Below are 21,812 nucleotides of genomic sequence, written 5' to 3'. Positions count from 1 at the left end.
CCTCCTGCTAACGTCCAGGCACCTGCAGGCTTTCACCTATCTCTGCCTGCCTCCGGCCCTTGTAAAGTACTTTAATCATTATTGAATGCATTTTTTGGTGCCAGGTACTTACTGAGGACTTCCTGTGTGTTATTTCCTTTAGTCCTCACAAGTCTGTGAGTTATGGGAACTGTTATTGTTTTCCATTTTATAGGGGTGGAAACTAAGGTTCAAAGAGGTTAAGTCACTTGCCACAAGGTGACAACAACTGAAGCGGTCAAAGCCGGGGTCTGACTTCAGTGCTCGTTCCTAACATTCTGACTTCAGTGCGCCGTCTTTCTGAATGAAACTGCCTCCTAAGTCAGTTTGGGAAGACTTTCAACTTGGTTGAGTCTCTCTGGCCGATGGGACATCTTTACCCACCAGCCAGCCAGGGAATGGTAAAGGTCCTCAGATTTCTTTGAAGTATCTGGGAACTGCCCTGGCTCATTGTTTAGGTTAAAAGGCCATTGGGTGCTTTTGGAAACCTGAGCTGCCTGTGTTCGAGCTGCCTGTCCTGGATCAGGCGGATCAGCTTTAATCCATATTACAGTCTACGGAACCTAGCAATTTGCAGATGGCTGTGGGGCTTAAAAGATCCCAAAATGACTTGGAAAAGATGCCATAAACACCTAGTGCTCACCCCAGCGCTTGTGATGTTCTTCATTTGGCTCTGATGGTTAGCATCTTGGGTCTTGGGTACAGAACAGCTCATTCCCTGAGGGAGTTCACAGGCTGGTGCAGGAGACAGCCATAAAGCCAGTGACTGTACAGCGTGACAAGTGCTGGGATCGCTGTAGGTTCAGGATTCTGTAGGAACCCTTGGAAGCCTTCTGGGGGAGGCAACGCCAGAGCAGAGGCTTTGAGCGCAGAGCCATCATGTGGGTCTGCAGGAAGTGGGAGGGGCCCCTGGGGTTTGTGGAGTATTGAGATGGGGCTGGTGGTTGTGGGAAGTTAAGGCTGGTGGTAGAATGTAGCTTGGGCTTCATCTGACATGAAGGGTGACCAACCATCCCGGCGTGCCTGGGACAGAGAGATTTCCCAGGACGTGGGACTTTCAGTGCTAAAACTGGGAAAGTCCTGGTCACCCTAATAGATTCTTGGCTTGACCTAGGGCACTGTGGGTGGAGAGGAAAGAATGAGATAAATAAAAGAATTTAGAGTTGAAAAAAAAAGGTGTTTTTTTTTTTTTGACATGCAAAGCATCTAAGAACCCTCCCCGTTTTAAAAATAGACCTTATTTTTAAGAACAGTTTGAGATTTAAAGAAAAATGGAGAAGATAGTACAGAGAGCGGGAATTGCTTTCGAACCACATTATTCTTCCTAACATTCTCAGCTTTCAAACTGGAAAGGAACCTTTGTGTTAGACAGGGTTGTACTTTTGCTAAATAATGGGAAACTACGTGCCTGTGGTCCTTGTGTGCTGAATCGAGTCAGGGATTCAGTGGAGACAGACTGAGATGGTGAGAGGTTATTGGCTACATGTCAGCGGTGGTTTATTGCCCAGACTAGTGGCAAGGCCATGACATTGACTAACCAACGCCCACCAGCAAGCAGAACCTTTACTGATGGAGTTGTGTGATTGCTTCTGAAAGATCACCTTTAGCAGGAACTGCTAGTCCACAGACCGGTAGAATCACCTTTGTGTGGGGGTCAAGATTCTTGGTTGCAAGTGACTGAAACCTGGCTGGAATTGCTTTCTGCCCCAAATGGAATGATTGGCTCCTGTCCCTAAGCAGTCTGTCCTAGCTAAGCCATGGCCAAGTCCAGGTGTTCAGACAGAGGGGTCAGCACCTGTCTCTTTCCAGTCCTTGTCTCCGCTTTCTTCTGTGTTGGTGTCATTCTCAGCAGACTCCAGGCTTCTATCGAATCAGTCTAGCAATCCGTGGGGGAAAAGGTAGCTTCCTTTCTAAATATTGTCCAGGAGTGAGTACAGTTGGACCAACCTGGGATCTCTTGCCCGACCCTGAGCTAGTCACCGTGGCCAGGGGCATGGCGGGCTCTCATTGACCCTTGCCTTGACCAGGGTGGCATCAGTTCCTCCCAAGCTAGTGAACAGGGAATGAAAGAAAGAGGTGGCTTCCCCTGGGAAAATCCAGGTTTCTTACCCAAAGAGAAGGGGAATGTGTATCTAGCAGGCAGATGCTCCCCTGTTTCCACTTTAATCAACTTTGGCCTAAGATAACACTGATTTTTTTTTTTAAAGATTTTATTTATTTGTTAGAGAGAGAGATACAGAGCGCAAGCACAGGCAGACAGAGTGGCAGGCTAGAGGCAGAGGGAGAAGCAGGCTCCCTGCCGAGCAAGGAGCCCGATGTGGGACTCGATCCCAGAACGCTGGGATCATGACCTGAGCCGAAGGCAGCTGCTTAACCAACTGAGCCACCCAGGCGTCCCGATAACACTGATTATTATTTTTAAAAAATATTTTATTTATTTATTTGACACAGGGAGATAGATCACAAGTAGGCAGAGAGGCAAGCAGAGATGGGGGAAGCAGCCTCCCCGCTGAGCAGAGAGCCCAATGTGGGGCTCGATCCAGGACCCCAAGATCATGACCTGAGCCAAAGGCAGAGCCTTAACCCACTGAGCCATCCAGGCGCCCCAACACTGATTATTTTTAAGCGTATAGTATTGCCAGATAGATTTTTGGGGGGATATCATATTCACCATATCACTTATAATGAGTCCCAGGTACCCATTATGTCAAGTCCAAGTTCTTCCAGGCTTTTTGAGTACTCTAGACTCTGTTGTCATCCACCTAGTTTTAGAGCACAGGTGAGGACCCTCTAATGCAGGCTAGGGAGTCAGGAGCATCCTTGTCAGGCAGACACCCATTTAAAGGGAGGTCTAAAGGATGAGAGGTGTGCCAGACTGTAGGGGGGTGGTTGAAAGGGAGGATCCTGTAGGCAGAGGAAACTGTGATTGAGAGGCCTGAAGGAGAGAGAGGCTCAGGTCGTTCAGTGAGGGGGTGCATGTTGGGGGAAGGGAAAGTGTAGACCCCAGAGCAGATTGGTGAGGCAGGAGACGTCACAGACACCTCTCCTTAAACACATTAAGGAATTTGGACATCAGGCTGGAAATAGTGGGCAGCCATTGAAGGTGTTTTCTTTTTTTTTTTTTTTTAAAGATTTTATTTATTTATCAGAGGGGGGGGGGGGAGAGTGAGCACAGGCAGACAGAATGGCAGGCAGAGGCAGAGGGAGAAGCAGGCTCCCTGCTGAGCAAGGAGCCCGATGTGGGACTCGATCCCAGGACGCTGGGATCATGACCTGAGCCGAAGGCAGCTGCTTAACCAACTGAGCCACCCAGGCGTCCCTCTTGTTTTTTTTTTTAACTGGAGTGCTGTGGTCCAGCTGAAGTTTGGAGGGTGGGTTGGGGGAGGGCCGGGCAGGAGGTGGACATCCAGGTGGACTGCTGCCACCTTCTGGGAAGTGAAGGTGGCCGCCCTTCCTAATCCAGGGGTTCACCAAGATGGGTCTCCTGTCTCCCTCTCTGTGACACATACCTCACACGCCCGTCTCCCTGCATCATTTCTCTCTCCACTTGAGCTGCCCTCCTCTTGCTGCCCATCCAAATGCCCACTGTATCACGGAAGTACCAGTTCTTCCATAAAAATTGCCCTGGTCACTTCAGCCGACAGGAAGCTCTGCTGTTGTCTCTCATGTCACTTCTTGTTCCCACTCAGTTAACCCATTGTCATGTACAGTCTTCCTGTCACCAGAGATAGACCAGCTGTTAGATGCTCTGGGCTTTTCTAGCTTTATCCCAACTGTGAGTTAGAGTCCCAGGAAGCCGCCCAGGGTTCCTCAGGCTTGTCCTGTTGCTGTCAGAAGTGGTCTTACTTGAGCATATGTTGTCTCTGCCAATTTGAGCATAAGCTTCCTAAGGACAGAGAGCTGGGTGGCTTGTTCACCTGGGAATTGTCAGATGCTGGCCTGGCACACCATATGTGTGTTTCAGTAACTATTTGTCACAGGATGAACGAAAGGGGCAAGTTCTGGCCAGGCTTTTTTTTTAAAGATTTTATTTATTTATTTGACAGAGAGAGATCACAAGCAGGCAGAGAGGCAGGCAGAGAGAGAGGAGGAAACAGGCTCCCCGCTGAGCAGAGAGCCTGATGCAGGGCTCGCTCCCAGGACCCTGGGATCATGACCTGATCCGAAGGCAGAGGCTTAACCCACTGAGCCACCCAGGTGCCCCTGGCCAGGCTTTTCTTAACAACAGCCTGCTCTGGCCAGTTTGGTCCCAGCATCCACACTGGAGCTGTGACTTTGTGTAGAGTGCCTACACCCCTGTGTGGTTGTCAGCATCCCAAATCACAGACCCGGTCTCACTGGCTGGCCCAGTTTGACATCTTTCTGGGTTGATTCATCAGAAGCATTGCCTGTCACACCTGTCCCCAATATCTGGTCTCCTTGCGCCCCATGGGGAGCTTCTCTTTGTCCTGCTGACCAGAGGGCCGGGCACTGATCACGTATGGTTTTCAAGGCGTGGAGTGGATGCTCAGACCAAACACACAAAGGCTCCGTGTCCCTCTGTCCCCCCGACATTGTTAATTTGGGATGTGTGCTTTTGCAGGGAGTGGACTTCTAGTCTCCTTAGGCCTCTGCCACTCCACTTACCCTTCTGCACACTTTAGCTTACGGCTAAGTCACAGGATCTTCTGGTAGGAGCACCCTAAGAGGCATATTATGATGCAGGGTCATGAAACTTGTATGAACTTCGTGTGTCTGTCTCAGAAGTGGACATAATGATTATTGACTGTAATGGTTTAACCTGTGAAATAAGGGACTCTTGAGAGAGCAGGGTCTGTGGGGGCAGAATTTATTTACAGTCCATCGTCCTTGGCGAGAAGCCGCCGTTGTCCACTGGCAACAGGCTATGGTTTTCTCTCCAGGCATTTCAGACTCTTTGGCTTATCGCTCAAGGAAGAGTTGGCGCGTGTGCTGGGGTCTGATACTGAAACCCTACGTTCTTCAGAGCTTGTGCTGGAGATAAGATGATGTTGCCTGTTTTCTGAAGAAATAGAGTAAGGGTCAGTTATAAGGACTGACTTTAAGATCGGGAATTTTCATGCCTTTTTTGGTTCATTGTTTATCTGCTTGGTTTCCTTGCATGCTAGGCATTCATTCATAACTTCATGTAAATGTTTGGCTAATAATAGTGTTTACTTGGCTGTTTGCATTTCCTATCCTATCTTGGTTATAAGCAAGGGGTGTGGAGTCCGACTGCCTGGGTCCTCTGTGTCGGGACTCTGGGCAGATCCTAGCCTCCCAGAGCCTCAGATTCCCGGGGTTATTTTAAGGGTTTACTGAGTGAAGGGTTTACATCTAGAGCACTCAGAAGAGGGCCTAGCTGCAATGGTTTTGAGGATGATAAAAATGTGTACACACAGAGTTTGAGAGAAAAATGTTTTCATTGTACCCGTGATCCTTGTAAGAGAAAACTCTGGCCTTCTGTCCTTGGAAACTTATCTGACATAGGGACACAGCCTTGCACACCAAGGGGGCCACGGTAACATTGTTGATCTTCTAAACAAGGAGGAATCCTCATGTCCAGCACAAGAGTTACCTTGTGCTTGTCCTGTCAACTGTGTAGCCATTACAGATGCTTGCAAATAGCTGTCAGTAACAGAAGCGCTTTTATTACTGGAACATGGAACACGAACACCGAACTCGGGGTGGGAAAGATGGGCAGCGAAATGGATCTACAGCAAAATCTCAACAATGTGAAAACCCACCACAAAGAACAAGACCCAAGGAAATACAGCACATTCCATCAGTGCTCATCTCTGGGCAGTGGCATAATTGGCATTTCTGTTTTGTTGTTGAAGCAGCCAACCTTCCTCAAATGAGTGTCGCCCTCAAAATCAGAAAGTTATTAAACTATATTAATATCTCTGGATAGTTGAATTACTTGATCTTCCAAAGCTCTGGAAATGAATACATTAAAATATTAAACCTTAATTTGTTTAGCCCCCCCCCCCCAGTACATTGAAGCAAACATGTATTGAGTACCTCTTCTTTCTTTCTAAAACATTACCTTAAACGGTGTGCTAGGGCATTGTGGGCGTGAAAAGATGGGCAAAGTGCACGAACAGTCATCATAGAAATTTGGAGGTTGAGGGGCGCCTGGGTGGCTCAGTGTGTTAAGCCTCTGCCTTCAGCTCTGGTCATGATCTCAGGGTCCTTTGATCGAGCCCTGTATCAGGCTCTCTGCTCAGCAGGGAGCCTGCTTCCCACCCCGTCTCTGCCTGCTTCTCTACCTATTTATGACCTCTCTCTGTTAAATAAATAAAATCTTAAAAAAAAAAGAAAAAGAAATTTGGAGGTTGAGATGTGGTGGGTATTTGCATCTACCAACAGCAAACATTTAGAAAATGAGTATTTCGGATGCTACAATTTACAACAGCATCAAAAAAACAAAAAACCATCAGTTACCCACAAATAAATCTAGTGAAAGATGTGCCAGACCCTATCCAGCCAACAATGAAAGAAATGTAAATGTCATGTTACCTTATTGTAAAGATGTCAGTTCTCTCTATTTTTAGCTAGAGATTTAGGGCAATCTTAAAAGAAATCTTAGCACGTATTTTTGTGGAAGTTGAGAAGGTGATTTTAACATTCATATGGAACTGTAAAGGGCCAGGAATAGCCAATATAATAATGAAAAAACAGAGGGGGAGAAGTTGGAGGACTTCCATTATCACACAGCAGGATTTCTCATAAATATGCAATAATCAGTGTGATATCAGGAGAAAAGTACATGGTCATTGGAACTAGAGCATTCAGAAAGAATTTCCACACGTGCAGTCATCGAGAAATGACAGAGGTGACATTAGAGTGCATTGGAGAATTCAGGACCTTTTCATTAAATGATGCTGAATCAAGCAGATTTCCATATGGAGAAAGTGAATTTTGGCCAGTGTCTTACACCATACACAGAAAAGTCAGTTCTAGATGTATGCTAAGTCAAAATTGCAAGGTGAAACAGACTTCACAGTAACAGGTGCTTGCTACCCTGCTGTCTGTCTCCTGCTCCCGTGAACCAGGGCTGGAGAACTGCCCATCCTCTGGCTCATCGCCGGACCCCTGGCCCCCAGCTTCTGAGATTTGTAAGGAATAAATCTTGTGACTCTCCTTCCTTTGCATGGGTGTATTGAAACGACACGTTTGATCAAAACGACCCCGTGGGTTTCACTTCCCCGTGTTCCCGGAGGGGGGAGCGCCCATATGAAGGGAGCTACCTGCTGCCCCCGTGTGGGTGGCTGGTGCCTCTTCATTCACCTGCATATCCTTAGTTCAGCACACCTGCCCCGCTTCTCAACACAGGCCTTCCCAAGAGATGTCAGGAGTTGAAGTCAGGGCTGGTCCTAAAGACTTTTTTTTTTTTTTTTTTTAAAGATTATTTATTTATTTGACAGACAGAAATCACAAGTAGGCAGAGAGGCAGGCAGAGAGAGAGGAGGAAGCAGGCTCCCTGCTGAGCAGAGAGCCCCATGCGGGGACTCAATCCCATGACCCTGAGATCATGACCTGAGCCGAAGGCAGAGGCTTAACCCACTGAGCCACCCAGGCGCCCCTGGTCCTAAAGACTTTTAAGCCCTCCTATCCCTTTTTCGGGGGAGGGGGGTGTCTTCGGAGCCAGAAAAGCCACCGCCTCTTCCACTGGGCCAGGAATGTGTTAGTGGGGTGCTGTAGATGCCATCATCTCCCCAGAAGGAAATGCTGGAGCGGGGAGGATCTGCCCTCCCTGTCCCCTCACCCCCGAGCTGCCAACGATGCCTGTCTAGCAGGGTAGGGGGCACACTGTGGGTCACATGCCGAGTGCCACTGACGGCCATGGGGTGGGGTGAGTGAATGCAGTGACGCTGAAACCTTAGTGGGAGCTGGTTCAGAATGCAGACTTGGGGCCCTGCGCCCAGGCATCGGCTTCGGTGGGTGTGTCTGGGGTGGGGAGTTAGAATCCGCAACTGAAAGGGGGATTCTGATGCAGGGGACCCTTGGAGCACAATTTGGGGAAAACTCCGCTCTTTGAACTTCTTGGGGAAAATGCGTGGGAGGGGAGGTGGAGGAAGAGATTCACGAGTGGGTCCTCCTGTAATGCATCCAGGGTGCCTCGGCGCCGTGGAGGCGCTTTCACACAGGGGGAAGCTGGCCTCCATGCCCGGGTGCAGCCCTGCTGGTGGATTTGGACACAGGTCCGGAAGATTTCTGTATTTGGAGAGCTGTGTGGAGTTACTGTGTTGAAAGTTGCGTGAATCTTTGATTCAATCATTAAGGGACTCATTGTTCTGTCTTTAAAATATAACAAAGAGCAACAATTTTCTTTTTTCTTTAAAGATTTTATTTATTTATTTGACAGAGAGAAATCACAAGTAGACAGAGAGGCAGGCAGAGAGAGAGAGGGAAGCAGGCTCCCTGCCGAGCAGAGAGCCCGATGCGGGACTCGATCCCCGGACCCTGAGATCATGACCTGAGCCGAAGGCAGCGGCTTAACCCACTGAGCCACCCAGGTGCCCCAAGAGCAACAATTTTCAATAAAACCCACCCCCCCGCCAAAGCAGATTAGGCCTGACTGTGCCATCTGCAAGGTTCTGTGTCTGTATACCCTACCCATTTTTAGAGATTTTCGATGGTAGGATCCTGTCTAGTCCCCTGCCTTGCTCTCATCAGCCCCACCTCCAAAGTGAAGGTAGCCATCAAACAAGTCAGAAGGTGACTCCTCTCCAGTCAGTCCCTCTTGGTGTCCCTCTTTTCCTCCCAAACCAGGACAGCTAAAGTCAGTCTGGGGACCCTGGAGATGCTTTTTATTTTATTATTTTTAATTGTTTCTTCAAGTTTTTATTTAAATTCCACTTGGTTAACAATGTAATTAGGTTCAGGTGTAGAATTTGGTGACTGTGTTCATCCCGCGTGTCACCCCTCCCCCTCCACCGCCTCCCACCTCCCTCCTGGTAACCAGCAGCACGTTCTCTAACGTTAAGTGTGTGTTTCTTTGTTTGCCTCTCTTCCCCCCCCCCATTTGTTTTGTGTTTTAAATTCCATCTAGGAGTGAATTCCTATGGTATTTGTCTTTCTTTGACTGACCTAGTTCGCTTAGTGTTATACGCTCTAGCTTCATCCACATCAGATACAAAAATATTGAAGGGAGGGGGCGCCTGGCTGGCACAGTCGGTGAGATTCTTGATCTCAGGGTTGTGTGTTCGAACCCCATGTTGGTGTAGAGATGACTTAAACATAAAATCTTAAAAAAAAAAAAAAAAGAACGACCCTGAGGAAGGGGCGGCAGCACCTTTGGGAGCCGGGGTGTCCACATCCTCAAGTCTCCTTGGAAGGGATACATGCACCCCGAGATTTAGGGCAGCATTATCAACAACAGGCCAATTATGGAAAAGAGCTCAGGTGCCCATCACTAGATGAATGGTGTATAGACACAGTGGAACAGGACTGCGCCATAGAAAAGAGGGAAGTCTGGCCATTTTATAAGGACGCTCTTAAAGCTGTGTGCGTGGTACTCCTGGGGCATCTGGCCAGACTCTAGTCCCCACACCACCCAGGATGGGCCTCAGTGATTCTTCCGGTTGCCCTGACACCGGTAGAGGCTGGAGGGTGGGACGGGGTCCACCTGCCTCTACCCCAGCAGCACAGGTCTGGAGCCGAAGAGGCCTCCCAGGAGCATGTGGGTGGATGAGGCTCCGTGCTGTAGCCTCCCAGACCCACCTCATAGTGGGTACCCGGCAGGGGAGGTCAGTGCCTTGAACTGCAGGTAACCCACTCTGTTTGAGCTCTGAGTTTTGATGGGCATTCCAAGGGTTGTCTTTTTCTTTTCATTTTTTTTTTTTTTAAAGATTTTATTTATTTATTTGACAGAGAGAAATCACAAGTAGATGGAGAGGCAGGCAGAGAGAGAGGGAAGCAGGCTCTCCGCTGAGCAGAGAGCCCGATGCGGGACTCGATCCCAGGACTCTGAGATCATGACCTGAGCCGAAGGCAGCGGCTTAACCCACTGAGCCACCCAGGCGCCCCTCTTTTCGTTTTTTTAAGATTTTATTTTTGACAGAGAGACACAGCAAGAGAGGGAACACAAAGCAGGGGGAGTTGGAGGAGAAGCAGGCCTCCCGCTGAGCAGGGAGCTGGATGCGGGCTCGATCCCAGGACCCTGGGATCATGCCCTGAGCTGAAGACAGACACTTAACGACTGAGCCACCCCAGATGCCCTATGATTTTTTTTTTTTTTTTTTTTTAAGACTGACTGACTTAGAGACACTGTTGGCATGCGTAGTGGGGGGTAGGGCAGAGGGAGGGTAGAGTCTTAAGCAGACTCCTTGCTGCGCCCAGAGTGGGGAGATCATGACCTCCACTGAAACCCAGACTGAGATGCTTACCTGAGTGCCCCACCTGGTACTGCTGCTGCTGCTGCTTCTGCAGAGGGAGAGGGCCAGACTCCAAACTAAGCACAGAGCCCAACATGTTTGAACATGGGGTTCAATCCCACAGCCCTGAGATCATGACCTGAGCTAAAATCAGGAGTTGGACGCTTAACTGACTGAGCCCCCCAGGGACCCCCCAAGGATCGTCTTGATTGTACGCGATCTTTGCCCCAACAACCGGCTTTGCAATCTCCTCTCCCTATCTGAGCCTCCGTCTCTCTAAACCTCTGCATCAGCCTGGCTGAGGGTTTTATACATGATGCTCAGCCTGGGCCATGTGTCTCCTGTGGCTGCTCCAGCATTAGAGAGTCCTGATGGTTCTGAGTCTCCGGGTGGGCTCCAGTAACCCACTTTATCCAACTGTCTAGGTGATTGTCTTGCACACTGACGCTTGAGGATGGCTGTCTTCAAGAGCTCAGTGATTCTCTTACATCTGTTTGGGTCAGCGTGTGTCCAGTTAACATTTCCCAGCATTGTCTGCCCTTTTTTTTTTTTTTTTTTTTTTTTGGGTGGCGAGTTGTTTCTCCTCTGGATGAGAGTTGGGCTAACCACATCCGAAAAAGCACAGCCAGATTATCCCCAAAAAGTCACTAGTAGTCGTTGAGCCTGGTGTGTATTTCAGTCGGTAATCCTTAATTTTCTTTGCTTTTTTTCAGGTATTTGTATCATGTCTTGACCAAAAACACCACAGTCACAGAACAGAACCGGAACCTACTAGTGGAGACCATCCGTTCCATCACTGAGATCCTGATCTGGGGAGATCAAAATGACAGCTCTGTATTTGAGTAAGAGTTTCCCATGTTTCTCGTTTTTTGCCTCTCCTTCCTTTGAATATTTTCCCAAATGTATGCCATGAGTCATTGCCGATGACGTCAGGATTTGACACCCGTTTGGGTCTTGTGCAGATTTCTATCTATATCTGTATAGAAAATGTCCTTGAAACACTGGAAAAACGTAAGCTGACAGTGGGAACCTCAGGGAAATGAGTGTCCCAAAATCTGAAAACATGATGGATAATTTTCTCAATAGTGTCCGACAGTCTTCCCAAGGGAAGGAGAAAAGTTATTTTCTAAGTGAACTGGAGGGACGTTGCCCTGGAGAGACATGAAGAGCTCATCTTTATTGTGTTTACTGCTGGGCCCAGTGCTGAGCTCTCCATGAGATAATCTAAATCTCCCTGCTGCCCCGGGGGTGGGGGCCTTCGTGTCCTGAGTATCACCATTTCTGCTCAGGGTCGCACACTGGTAAGCCACGAAGGGGCTTCTCCTCATTCGTGTACTTCCTCAGTGAGCAGTTGTAGGCCAGCCTCAGTTTCCTCATTTTTTTAAAGGGGGGAGGGGCAGAGAGAGAATCTTAAGCAGGCTCTATGCACAGGGTGAAGTCTGAATGCAGGTCTGGGTCTCACCATCCTGAGATCATGACCTGAGCTGAAATCAAGAGTCAGATGCTCAACCGACTGAGCCCCCCAGGCGCCCCTCTTCATCTTCATAGAGAAAGTTCCTGCCCAGTGCCTGGCACAGAGTAGGCAGTCAAGAATTGTTAGCCCATGATGATTTATAAAGAAATCTACATTATGGGACAATTCAAAAGTCCGGGCTGGACGCCGTGGACTGCTGCCCCAGCACACCTGTCTCTGTGTCTGAGTACAGAGGGATCTGGGTTATGACAGCCACCAAACACAGATTTTATTTTTATATCAAATAATCTCAACTTTCAGTATTGAGGCCACTTAAAAAACCCGTCTAAAACAAATAAAGGTGTTCTGTCTCCCGCGTGGCTTCTTATTAGATACTCTGATTTTCCAGCTAGCTCTCTGTTTTCATCAGTAGGGTTATCTAAGATAAAGCTATTTTTGGGAAAATCAAACCTGTGACACTGGCCTTTTCCCCAAAGGAAAACATGAGTAAGGAGGGAGGTGTTGTCTGCAAATGCCACTGGCTTCCTTTGCAGATGCACAGGGCATTGATTGGTTGGTTGGTGTGTGTTTTGGAAATGTGAATGACCTTTGGGTTAAAGATTAGAAACCGTGTTCCCCTTGACCAGCTTGGACTTTCTGAGCCCATCTGTTGTCTCAGAAAAACTGCTGAGCCCAGCAGTTCCTAAATGGTTCCCTGATAGGGTCCCCAGGAGAATTTATTTTTCTTTTCTTTTCTTTTTTTTTTTAAAGATTTTATTTATTTATTTGACAGAGAGAGAGAGAGAGCACAAGTAGGCAAAGAGGCAGGCAGACGGGGAGGGGGAAGCAGGCTCCCTGCTGAGGAGAGAGCACCATGCGAGGCTTGATCCCAGGACCCTGAGATCATGACCTGAGCCAAAGGCAGAGGCTTAACCCTCTGAGCCATCCAGGTGCCCCGAGAATTTGTTTTTCATCCATTTCTTTATTTTAGAATAATTTTAGATTTATAGGAAGGTCACAAGGATGGTACAGGAAGTTTTCAAACAGCCCTCTCCTGTCTTCCGCCACTGTCCATGTTTTATCTGACTGGGGTGCATTTGTGGAAACAGAGAAGCTATCCCTGACATGTTCATGTTGAGTAAACTCCAAACTCGATTTGGATTTTGCCAGTTTTTCCATGCAGAGCCCCTTGCTGCTCTCGGAACACAGCCCAGCTCCCACAGTGCATCTCGTTGTCACATCTATCTGGCCTCTGCCAGCTGTGACAAATCTTCAGTCTTGTTTTCCTGACCTTGATGGTTTTGAGAAGTCCTGGCCAAGGGTCCTGTAGAAAGCCCCCTGTCCCCGTCTGGGTTTCTGTGATGCCTTTCTCAGGATTAGCCAGGGGGGTTGTAGGGGAGAAGACCACACAGAGGGGCAGTGCGCTTTTCATCCCATAGTATCAGCAGTCAAGATGTTCCCTTGCTCTCTGGTGAGGTTAATCTGATCTCTTGCTTAAGGTGGTATCCGGCCAGGTTTTTCTGCCCTAAAGCTACTCTTCTCCCCTTTCCCTGCACTGTTCTTTGAAAGAGAGTCCTTCAGTTTAGCCCACCTGGGGGTGGGGGGAATTTAGCTCTACCTTCTAGAAGGGGGTGGTGAGTATCTACATACATTATTTGAAATTCTTCTGCATGGAAGACTGGTCTCCTCTCCCTGTCTATTTTTCTAGTCATTTATTTGTATTAATATGGGCTTGTGGATGTTTGTTCTATGCTTTGGACTGAAGTAGACTGTGGATCCAGTACTGTTATTAAACATTGTGTTACTAAAACTAAATTACAACACAATGCTGTGATAGACTTTGTGATCCCGTACTTTGCTATTTTTTGTGTTGTTCCAGGTCTGTCTCTGGACACTTGGGGGCCCTTTGGGGTTCGGGTCCTGTGTTCCTTGCCACACCCCATCCTTCTGGTTTTTTTGAGCACTTCCTTACTTTCTGGCACTCTAAGATGCGGCACGCTCCTCTTGTGTTTTCCGTGCCCCAGATCTAGAATTAGCCATTTTTCCAAGGAACCCCTCCCTCCTCTAGGGAGTTTTAAAAATCCAGGCTCCTGGATTTCGCACTAGACCTGCAGAATCTGCCCGTGTGGGCCAGATCTCGATATAGACATTTTAACAAGTTCCCAGGTTGGTCACGGTGCCGCAGTGAGTCTGCTGGGGTGTGCTTGCGAGTCACTGATTTCTTCAGCCTGAAGCAAAGGAAGACAAAATAGGTCAAATGATAGCCATGTTCTGAGGGTCAGCGTGCATGGCTCTTATAGGTAGGCAGGCTCCCAGAATCAGAATTGGAAAAGGTTTGCATTCATGTTTTTCTGGTTTGCTTACTCGTTTACCTTTGCATGAATTCAAACAGAAGTTACGCAGCACTGAGCGAGAGCCAGGCCCATGATCCTGCCATTGTGGAGCTGACAGCCGAGGGGGGAGAGAACCCCCCCACTGGAACCAAGTGATAGACACTTGTCACTGCAGGGACCTGTTCCCAGTCACCCAGATGAGCAGTTACCTGGTCTTAGCTAGCACACTGAGAACACATAACTAGAAAACACCATTTTCTGCCTTTCAAGAAAGGCATCAGGGGTTCTGTCTCCATTGCAAAACTAAAAGAGCCAGCACGTACCCCCAGAAGTCCATGTCCCCAGGCTGCTTGTAGACAGATGTCCTGTCTAGAACAAGAGAGGCAGAAGCTGACCTGGGGGCTGGGTAGCCCCCCAACCCCTTCAATCCCTTCCAGTTCTTTCCCCCCAGATTTGGAAACTCTTATTAGCATTGTCTTGAGTCTTTGTAGGTAATTCTAGGTGGTGCTGTTTAACATGCAAAGATAGGAAAGTAAAGGAAGGAGACCTAGTAAGGAAAACTAAGAAAAGAGAATATTGGATGGGAAAAGCGGCCTGGCGGGTTTCTCAGCTCAGGTAGGTAACTGCGTCATCATTTAGCACGTAGAGATCTTCCCCTTTCTGCTTCCGCGGATCACTGCTGCGCTGTCATTGCAGGGAGAGAGTGCGAGAGCCCGTCTTTAGCTTGGGGGGATGATGGTGTCCCCCGGGAAGCCGGGGCCTTGCAGATGCCTCCGGGGGTCAGGGACGGTCCGCGCCCGTGTGCTGCGCACGTGATCAGCAGTTGATGCGTATTTGCACGTGTGGAAGCAGATCACTGACGCCTTCCTGTTCTCTCCCCAGCTTCTTCCTGGAGAAGAACATGTTTGTTTTCTTCCTGAACATCCTGCGGCAGAAGTCAGGCCGCTATGTGTGCGTTCAGCTGCTGCAGACCCTGAACATCCTCTTCGAGAATATCAGTCACGAGACCTCCCTGTGTAAGGACAAGCCCTTCCCCTCCCACCGCTGAGCTCTGGCAGCGTGGGGCCCGGCGTGGACTTCGTGTCGCCTTTTGCGTGTTTGTGCTTCCTGTCCGTGTCTGTGTGCTTGGGCTCCTGTAACAAAATGTCCTAGACTGGGGGCCGAGACCACGGAAACTGACTTTGTCAGAGTTCCTGAGGTTTGAAGTCCAAGACCTAGGTGCCATCGGGGCGGTTTCTGGTGAGGCCTTTCTCTCCTGGTCTGTAGATGACTGTCGGTTGCCTTGTTTCTTGTGTGGCCTATCTTTTCGTGTGTGTGCATGGAGAGAAAGTTCTGGTGTCTTTTCCTGTGCTTAGAAGGACAGGAGTCTTTGATCAGGGGCCCATCCTAGGACCTTGTTTAACCTTAATTACCTCCTTAAGGCCGCTCTCTCTAAATACACTCACAGCGGTAGGGCTTCCCAGCGTGAATGGTTATATCGTGCAGTTCGGTCCATAACACTGTTTATGCCTGCCTGCTGCCAGACCGTGAAGGGCTGGGGGTGCTCCCCTCTGCTCTGTGACTCTGGGCTGTTTGCATTTTTCTTTATAATTTGCTGGGGTCGCTGAATCATTAGCCAGTGGAGTAAGCTCTAGAAGAAGCAGGGCAAGGAAGAATAGCCCAGGGCGTGCAAGGGGTGGGCTTTGGCAGCTGACTTGCCTGGGGGGCAAGGATGTGGCTCCTGAGCGGCTTCTCTGCCCTCACCAAGCCTGAGCTCTTTGTCTGAAACAGCCGCCCTTCCAGGCAGGTGCTGTCTGTTTAGTGCCCAGGGAGTTCCATTCCATAGCCTGTGGGGACCGCTCTAGCCAGGCCAGAATCCAGAAGGGCCTCAGGCCAGCGGAGGTCGTTCAGTGGTCCACAGCTGGGCGTGATTGTGCCCCCGGAGGGCATTTGTCAGTGCCTGTGGACATTCTCGGTTGTGGTAGGGGGTGGGGGGGTGTCGGCATCTGGTGGGTAGAGCCCGGGGGTGCTGGTAAACATCAAACAGGACAGCTCCCCACAGTAAAGGATTATCTAGCCCCCAATGTCAGCAGAGCCAGGGGCAAGAAACCTGGTTAGCTCCTTTTCCTTGCTGCTTGACCTCAGCTTTATTACTACGAGACGACTACGCAGGTCCCAGGCCCTGCCCGCCGGTAGCAGGGAAAAGAAGACAAGTGACTGAATGTCTGTGTCAAAGGCAGGCTCTAGGTCCCCAAGACGGGTTAGAAAAAGTTTCGGGGCGGGTGGGGGGTAGGGAGAGGAAGGAGGTAGAGATGGAGGTAGAAGTAGAGATGGCGGCATTCTCCCTCAGGAGGAAGCAGGGAGAGGCAGGGAAGGGCTGTGCACGCGGCTCCGGGAGCAGCCACTAGGTGGCGCTGCCGCCCCAGGAGTCTGCTCACTCTTCCCAACGAGCGAGAGTTGACACATACGAGTTGACTCACTCTCCCTGAGTGGTTTCCCGCGTTAACAACTTTTGTTACCCTGGATATAAATCGTGTGCGGTTTCTGAGAACTCTGAGCGGGGAAGACCCAGCTCGGAGGTGCAGGCCCTGGACTCTGACCCACCAGGTCCCAGGCCCCACTCTGCCACATCGGCCTTGCATGTGCTCCGGGGGTGGACTCTCGGCTCTCAGCTGCAGCTTCTGTGAAGTGGAGATGATCTTGTATCTGGAGAATGTGGTGTTGTGAGGGTTCAGCGTGACAGCGGCTGTGCAGAACGGAGCCTGGGGTCTGGCGGGTGGAGGCGTCTACTCGAGCTGCCCTTTTTTTTTTTTTTTAATTTTTATTTATTGGACAGAGAGATCACAATCAGGCAGAGGCAGGTGGGGGGGGGGGAGGCAGGCTCCCCGCTGAGCAGAGAGCCCGATATGGGGCTTGATCCCAGGACCCTGGGATCATGACCCGAGCTGAAGGCAGAGGCTTTAACCCACTGAGCCACCCAGGCGCCCCTCGAGCTGCTTTTATCCTGAAATCCAGCGTTACCCCAAATGTCTGTTCTCGGGTAACCCTGTCTCAGCCCAGCTAGCTTCGGTAGTTGGGACGGTAGGATATGCTGGAGTTTCTGGATCATAGCTCTTTTTGAATTAGGACTGGACAAGTGGGCCGTGCTGTAAGAAACGCAGGCACACGCCACTGTCTTTAGGGAAAACTCACCGGAGCACTTTCCTAAACCCTGCGGAAGCGGCACACACATCACCGCCTTTTACAGCACTTCGATCTGGGGCGGGTGAGGAGGACACGTGACTTTGGCTTTTATTTTTATCTTCCAGTCATAGGAAGAAAACGTCCTCATTCTAAAACAACAAAAAAAATCAAACGGTACGAGAATATAGAAAACAAAAGTTCTACCCAGCGTCTCCTTCACGGTTCAGTGGACACAGAGCATTTTGCCATTTGTTTTCCGTTTTCCCAACTTGCTACTGTATCTTAGATTTTCATGCAGCCCGTTCACGTGCCCCCACTTAGTGGGGCTCCCCGGCTGCGTCTTGCTGAGCCCTGCATTCTTCAGCCTGCCCACGGGCCTCAAGGTGGTTTCCGGGTTTTCATTATTACCAGCAGCCATTTCACCAGTGCACCTGTCGCCTGTTGATTTTGGTAACCTAAGTCACAGAGGGCCCAAGGGACTGAGATTACTTAGAGACTCCTGGATTGAGAAAAGGATACCACAGAAAGTCGGCCACCCAGGGAGGGGGTAGGCAAAAAATCCCAGCCCAATAATAGAGGCACCTCGGCTGCCCCCACAGTGGCCCTCACCACCCACAGAGTCATCGCGTGGAGACCCTGGAAAAGTCCCCACCGGGGAATGATGGGAGTGCGCGGCTTTTCCAGCTCGAGTGCAGCCCGGAGGCTCGTGGTTGTAGTCTGAGGCTGCCAGCAGCAGCGTCTGTGCCTCTGGTGGCCCGGAAGCCACCAACCGGTCACAGTGGGGCTCCCCGTGACATCACCATAGTCCGTCCTCCTGCCAGCTCATTCATCCCCAGACACAGCCAGAAGGACAGAACAGGGAAGAATGCCTCAGCATCACCTGGGCTACTTGTTACAAGCTAAAAGTCCAGGCGGGTAGGTTGTGGACTGTGCAAACAATAGAGCACTGCATAGCCAAATGGAGGAAAGGAGTGAATTAGTGCCCTGCTGCGTGAGGCAATGCGGGTACCTCTCAGATGTGACTGGTGAGAGCGGCCAGACATGGGAAGCTTATCCGTGATGGTCCGTGATTATGAAGCTGTAGAGCCGGCAATACGCGTCTGCGTGATCCCAGTCAAACCAGGGCTTGTGGGCAGGGGAGGGGATTGGCTAGCCTATCAGGGGGCTTCTGCGGAGCTAGACATGGGTTCTCTCTGATCTGGATGGTTCTTACGTGGTGTGTATGTTTGCAGAAGTTCATCAAGCTGGACACCTAAGATTTGTAGTGTGTAAATGTGTGTGTTTGTATATACATATGTATACACATACATATATGTATTTATTTATGTGTGTATATGTACACAGACTGTATTTATATACATAAAAGTACTCAGGTACTTGTATTTAAGGTTCACCTTTCTGTACGTTTCCACACATATCCAGCTGTACATGTAAGAGTTGTGATACGTGTAGTGTCATTTTTAAACAGTTAAGTCAATTAAGATTCTCAGGACTTCCAGCCCAGATCCACTGCCTCCTCTCTTAGAGCCCCATGATTTGCCTCAGGAATTGTCAGAATCAGGAGGTACTGAAAACCGTGCTAAGACGACAGACTGCAGGACCTGTTTGTAAAGCCAGGAACACCCAGCATGCTTTCCCGAAGGCAGTGACTTTCCTGAGGGCTGGCTCTGAGGACGCGACCCAGCGGTGGGCCCTGTTGGCCCCTCTCACCACGCCGGGCCTCTGGAAGGCTCCTCGGGGTGCATTAGGTGACGTCAGCCTTTTGAGCTGTACTTTGGTTTAGGTTGGATACCTCCTTGGGACCAAGTAACGGTCTGTTTCCTGCCCCCCACCCCGAGAGCAAGTGTGCTTAGTCCTGGGGGCCGGAGGGCCCGTGGTGGAAATTGGGAGCCTCCGCCCCGTAGCACTAAGACGAACGGTGGCAGCTGCCATCACGGTGTGCTTGCTTTGTGCCCCTCGCTGTCCTTAGTGCTCTGTCTTCTTTAGCTCTCATAGCAGACCAAGGAGAAGGTACTGTTACTCCTGTTTTTAGATAAGGGGACTGGAGAGTGGGGCGGGTGAGTGGCTTTTCCAGGGTCACTGGCTAGGAAGTGGCAGGGGTAGCGTGGATCTAAGTCCCCATCAAATGCGAGGCCTCTGAAATACGAGTGCCCCCCCCCTTTTTTTGGTAAAGATTTTATTTATTTGAGAGAGAGCACGAGCTTGAACTTAGTGGGTTCCCCACTAAGCAGGGAGCCCGATGCAGAGCTCGATCCCAGGACCCTGGGATCACGATCTAAGCCAAAGGCAGAGGCTTTACTGACTGAGCCACCCAGGCGCCCCATGAGCAGAGCTCCTTAGCATGCGGAGTGTACTGAGTCCACCGCAGAGATCTGAGTCAGGGCACGGGGCTGGGGCCCAAGATGCCTCGTGTCTGACGAGCCCCACGTGATGCTAGGCCGTGGGTCAGTAGCCAGGCTCCCAGCCACCGAGCTGCACCGCTTTAACCCTGTGTGCCTGCAGGTACGGTTGTCGATCCCATTCTGTCTTTAACCATGGGGGGCAGCGAAGGTGGGATGGTGCAGAGCTCACAGGCTGGCAGCCCACAGTAGTGGGGAGCAGCGCCCGCTTTGCAGGGTGGCTGGGGAGGACTCAGAGGCTTGTTTGGAGAGGACCCAAGGCCTGGATCATGAACTGCAGGCCCCTAGGTTCCAGCCCACTGTCCGGCATGAAAAACTAGCTGGTCCCGCGGCCACCATTGCAGTCAGGATGCAGCCTTCGGATGTCTTCCAGCTTCCCTTGCATAGCTGGAGGCTCCCCCGGTGCTGGGCCTGCATTTCTGCAGGGGCTGGGGGTTTGGGGGGTGGGGGGGTGGCTGTTCTGTAGTTGACCCCCGTACTTTAGGCCCTCACCACCCAATCTTCATTATTGGGCCCCATTAGTGCGTGACATTGACACACGCTTTGAACTAGTACCTGACTTGCAATCCCAGCTCTGGGACTAACGGTCTGTGTGACCTCTGCAAAGTTAATCAACCTCTCTGAATTTTTTTTTACTTCTCTGCAAAATGGGGAGAATGGGACCTGCTGGGCTGGATCGGATCGTTGCGGTGACCATGTAAAGCCCTGAGCCTGGTCCTGGGCGTGTGGGAGGGATTCTGCATCAAGCAGCTTTTAGGGAATCACCTTGCTGTATGGGGAGAAAAAAAAGTCCCATAGCCCTTTGTAGCATTCAGGGATGGCAGTGTGACTCTTGCTGCCAACATGGGGCAACTTTTCATCAAATACAGTGTTTTCCCCTCATCTGTGGGTGGTTTGTGAAAATACCCACACATCTTCCCTACCCCCGGCTCTATGCTGAACTTCATCACGAAGGAAAAAAGTGTTCAGAGGTTTTTTCTATTTGGTGTAGGAGGGAGGGGTAGCCTGGGTCTTTCTCTCCCTTGGCTCTTGAACTTGCTTGAGGCTGCACCTAGTGGCTGCCTGATTTCTGTGCTGCCTAAGGGTGAGGCTGCTCCCAGTTGGCCTGTTAAAACCCCAGAGACCCAGAGGCTTGATGGCTTCGAGCACAGTCAGTCCTCTGTTAGCTGACTCTGTCTGCTTAGCTTTCCTCCAGCACGAATTAACCTGTTTTGCTTTGTGTTTTGTTTTTTTTTTCCCCCTCCCTCCAGATTATTTGCTCTCTAATAACTATGTAAATTCTATCATTGTCCATAAGTTTGATTTTTCTGATGAAGAGATTATGGCATATTATATATCATTCCTGAAAACACTTTCGTTAAAACTCAACAACCACACCGTCCATTTCTTTTACAATGAGGTAAGTGAGTTCCAGAAAGGTACCGTGCATTGGGGCGTCAAGCTAGCCGGTCAGAGTGGAACCTTTGGGCTGGGTGGCCTCATGTCTGTTTGACAAAGCACTTGTGTGCTCACCGTTACCTGATTTTCATAATGACACTGTTTGACCTTGACCTGCTTTAAAAAAAAAAAAAAATTTTTTTTTAAAATTTAGAAGTCCCCTCTCTGTTTTGAATGTAAAAATCAGTTTGTGCTACCCGAGAGCATTGCGTTCTCGGCAGGGAGAAGTGCCTGAAAGTTAACTTGGGGTTGTGCTGCCCCACGGGAAAAACCGGCACTGTGGTCAGCCCCGGCTTTGCCACGTCCCTGCTGTGTGACCTCAGAGAGGTCTCCATCCTCTGAGCCTGAGTCTTCTCATCTGAGAAAGGGGATGGTCATCTACACTTTACAGGATTTTCCAGGGGTTGAATGAAATGAGATGATGTCTTCAAAGTCCCTAGTATAAACCAGACTCTTTAAAATCATACCCACTGTTGTCCTTCACAAGCTAACGTCCCTGGTATTCCTTGGGAGAATTACTAGCAATTTCAGTAAATAAATTGTTGCTGTTTTCACAGTGAAAAGGAACTTGATAAGGTCAGTTGATCTCACATACCAAAAGGTACTGATGCCGGCTCTCCTGGGGCTGGTT

General features: G+C 49.8%; 1 protein-coding gene across 12 annotated transcripts in view; it reads left to right on the top strand.

The window, feature by feature from the left end:
- CLEC16A (C-type lectin domain containing 16A) overlaps positions 1-21,812 on the top strand; it is a 207,311-nt gene that overhangs the window by 2,062 nt on the left and 183,437 nt on the right. For all 12 annotated transcript variants that reach the window (XR_004281804.1, XR_004281805.1, XM_032327566.1 and 9 more), the window contains exons 2-4: positions 11,111-11,239; positions 15,066-15,199; positions 20,995-21,143. Coding sequence is in view for 10 of the 12 variants with exons in the window: in XM_032327566.1 (XP_032183457.1) it covers positions 11,111-11,239; positions 15,066-15,199; positions 20,995-21,143 (412 nt within the window). In the remaining 2 variants the exon portion in view is untranslated. The remainder of the gene's footprint in view (positions 1-11,110; positions 11,240-15,065; positions 15,200-20,994; positions 21,144-21,812) is intronic.

This window comes from Mustela erminea, chromosome 20 (assembly GCF_009829155.1).
Source record: "Mustela erminea isolate mMusErm1 chromosome 20, mMusErm1.Pri, whole genome shotgun sequence".
NCBI classification, from domain to species: Eukaryota; Metazoa; Chordata; class Mammalia; order Carnivora; family Mustelidae; genus Mustela; species Mustela erminea.
The sequence above is the reverse complement of the archived record's forward strand: the minus strand, read 5'-3'. Positions and strand labels throughout refer to the sequence as shown.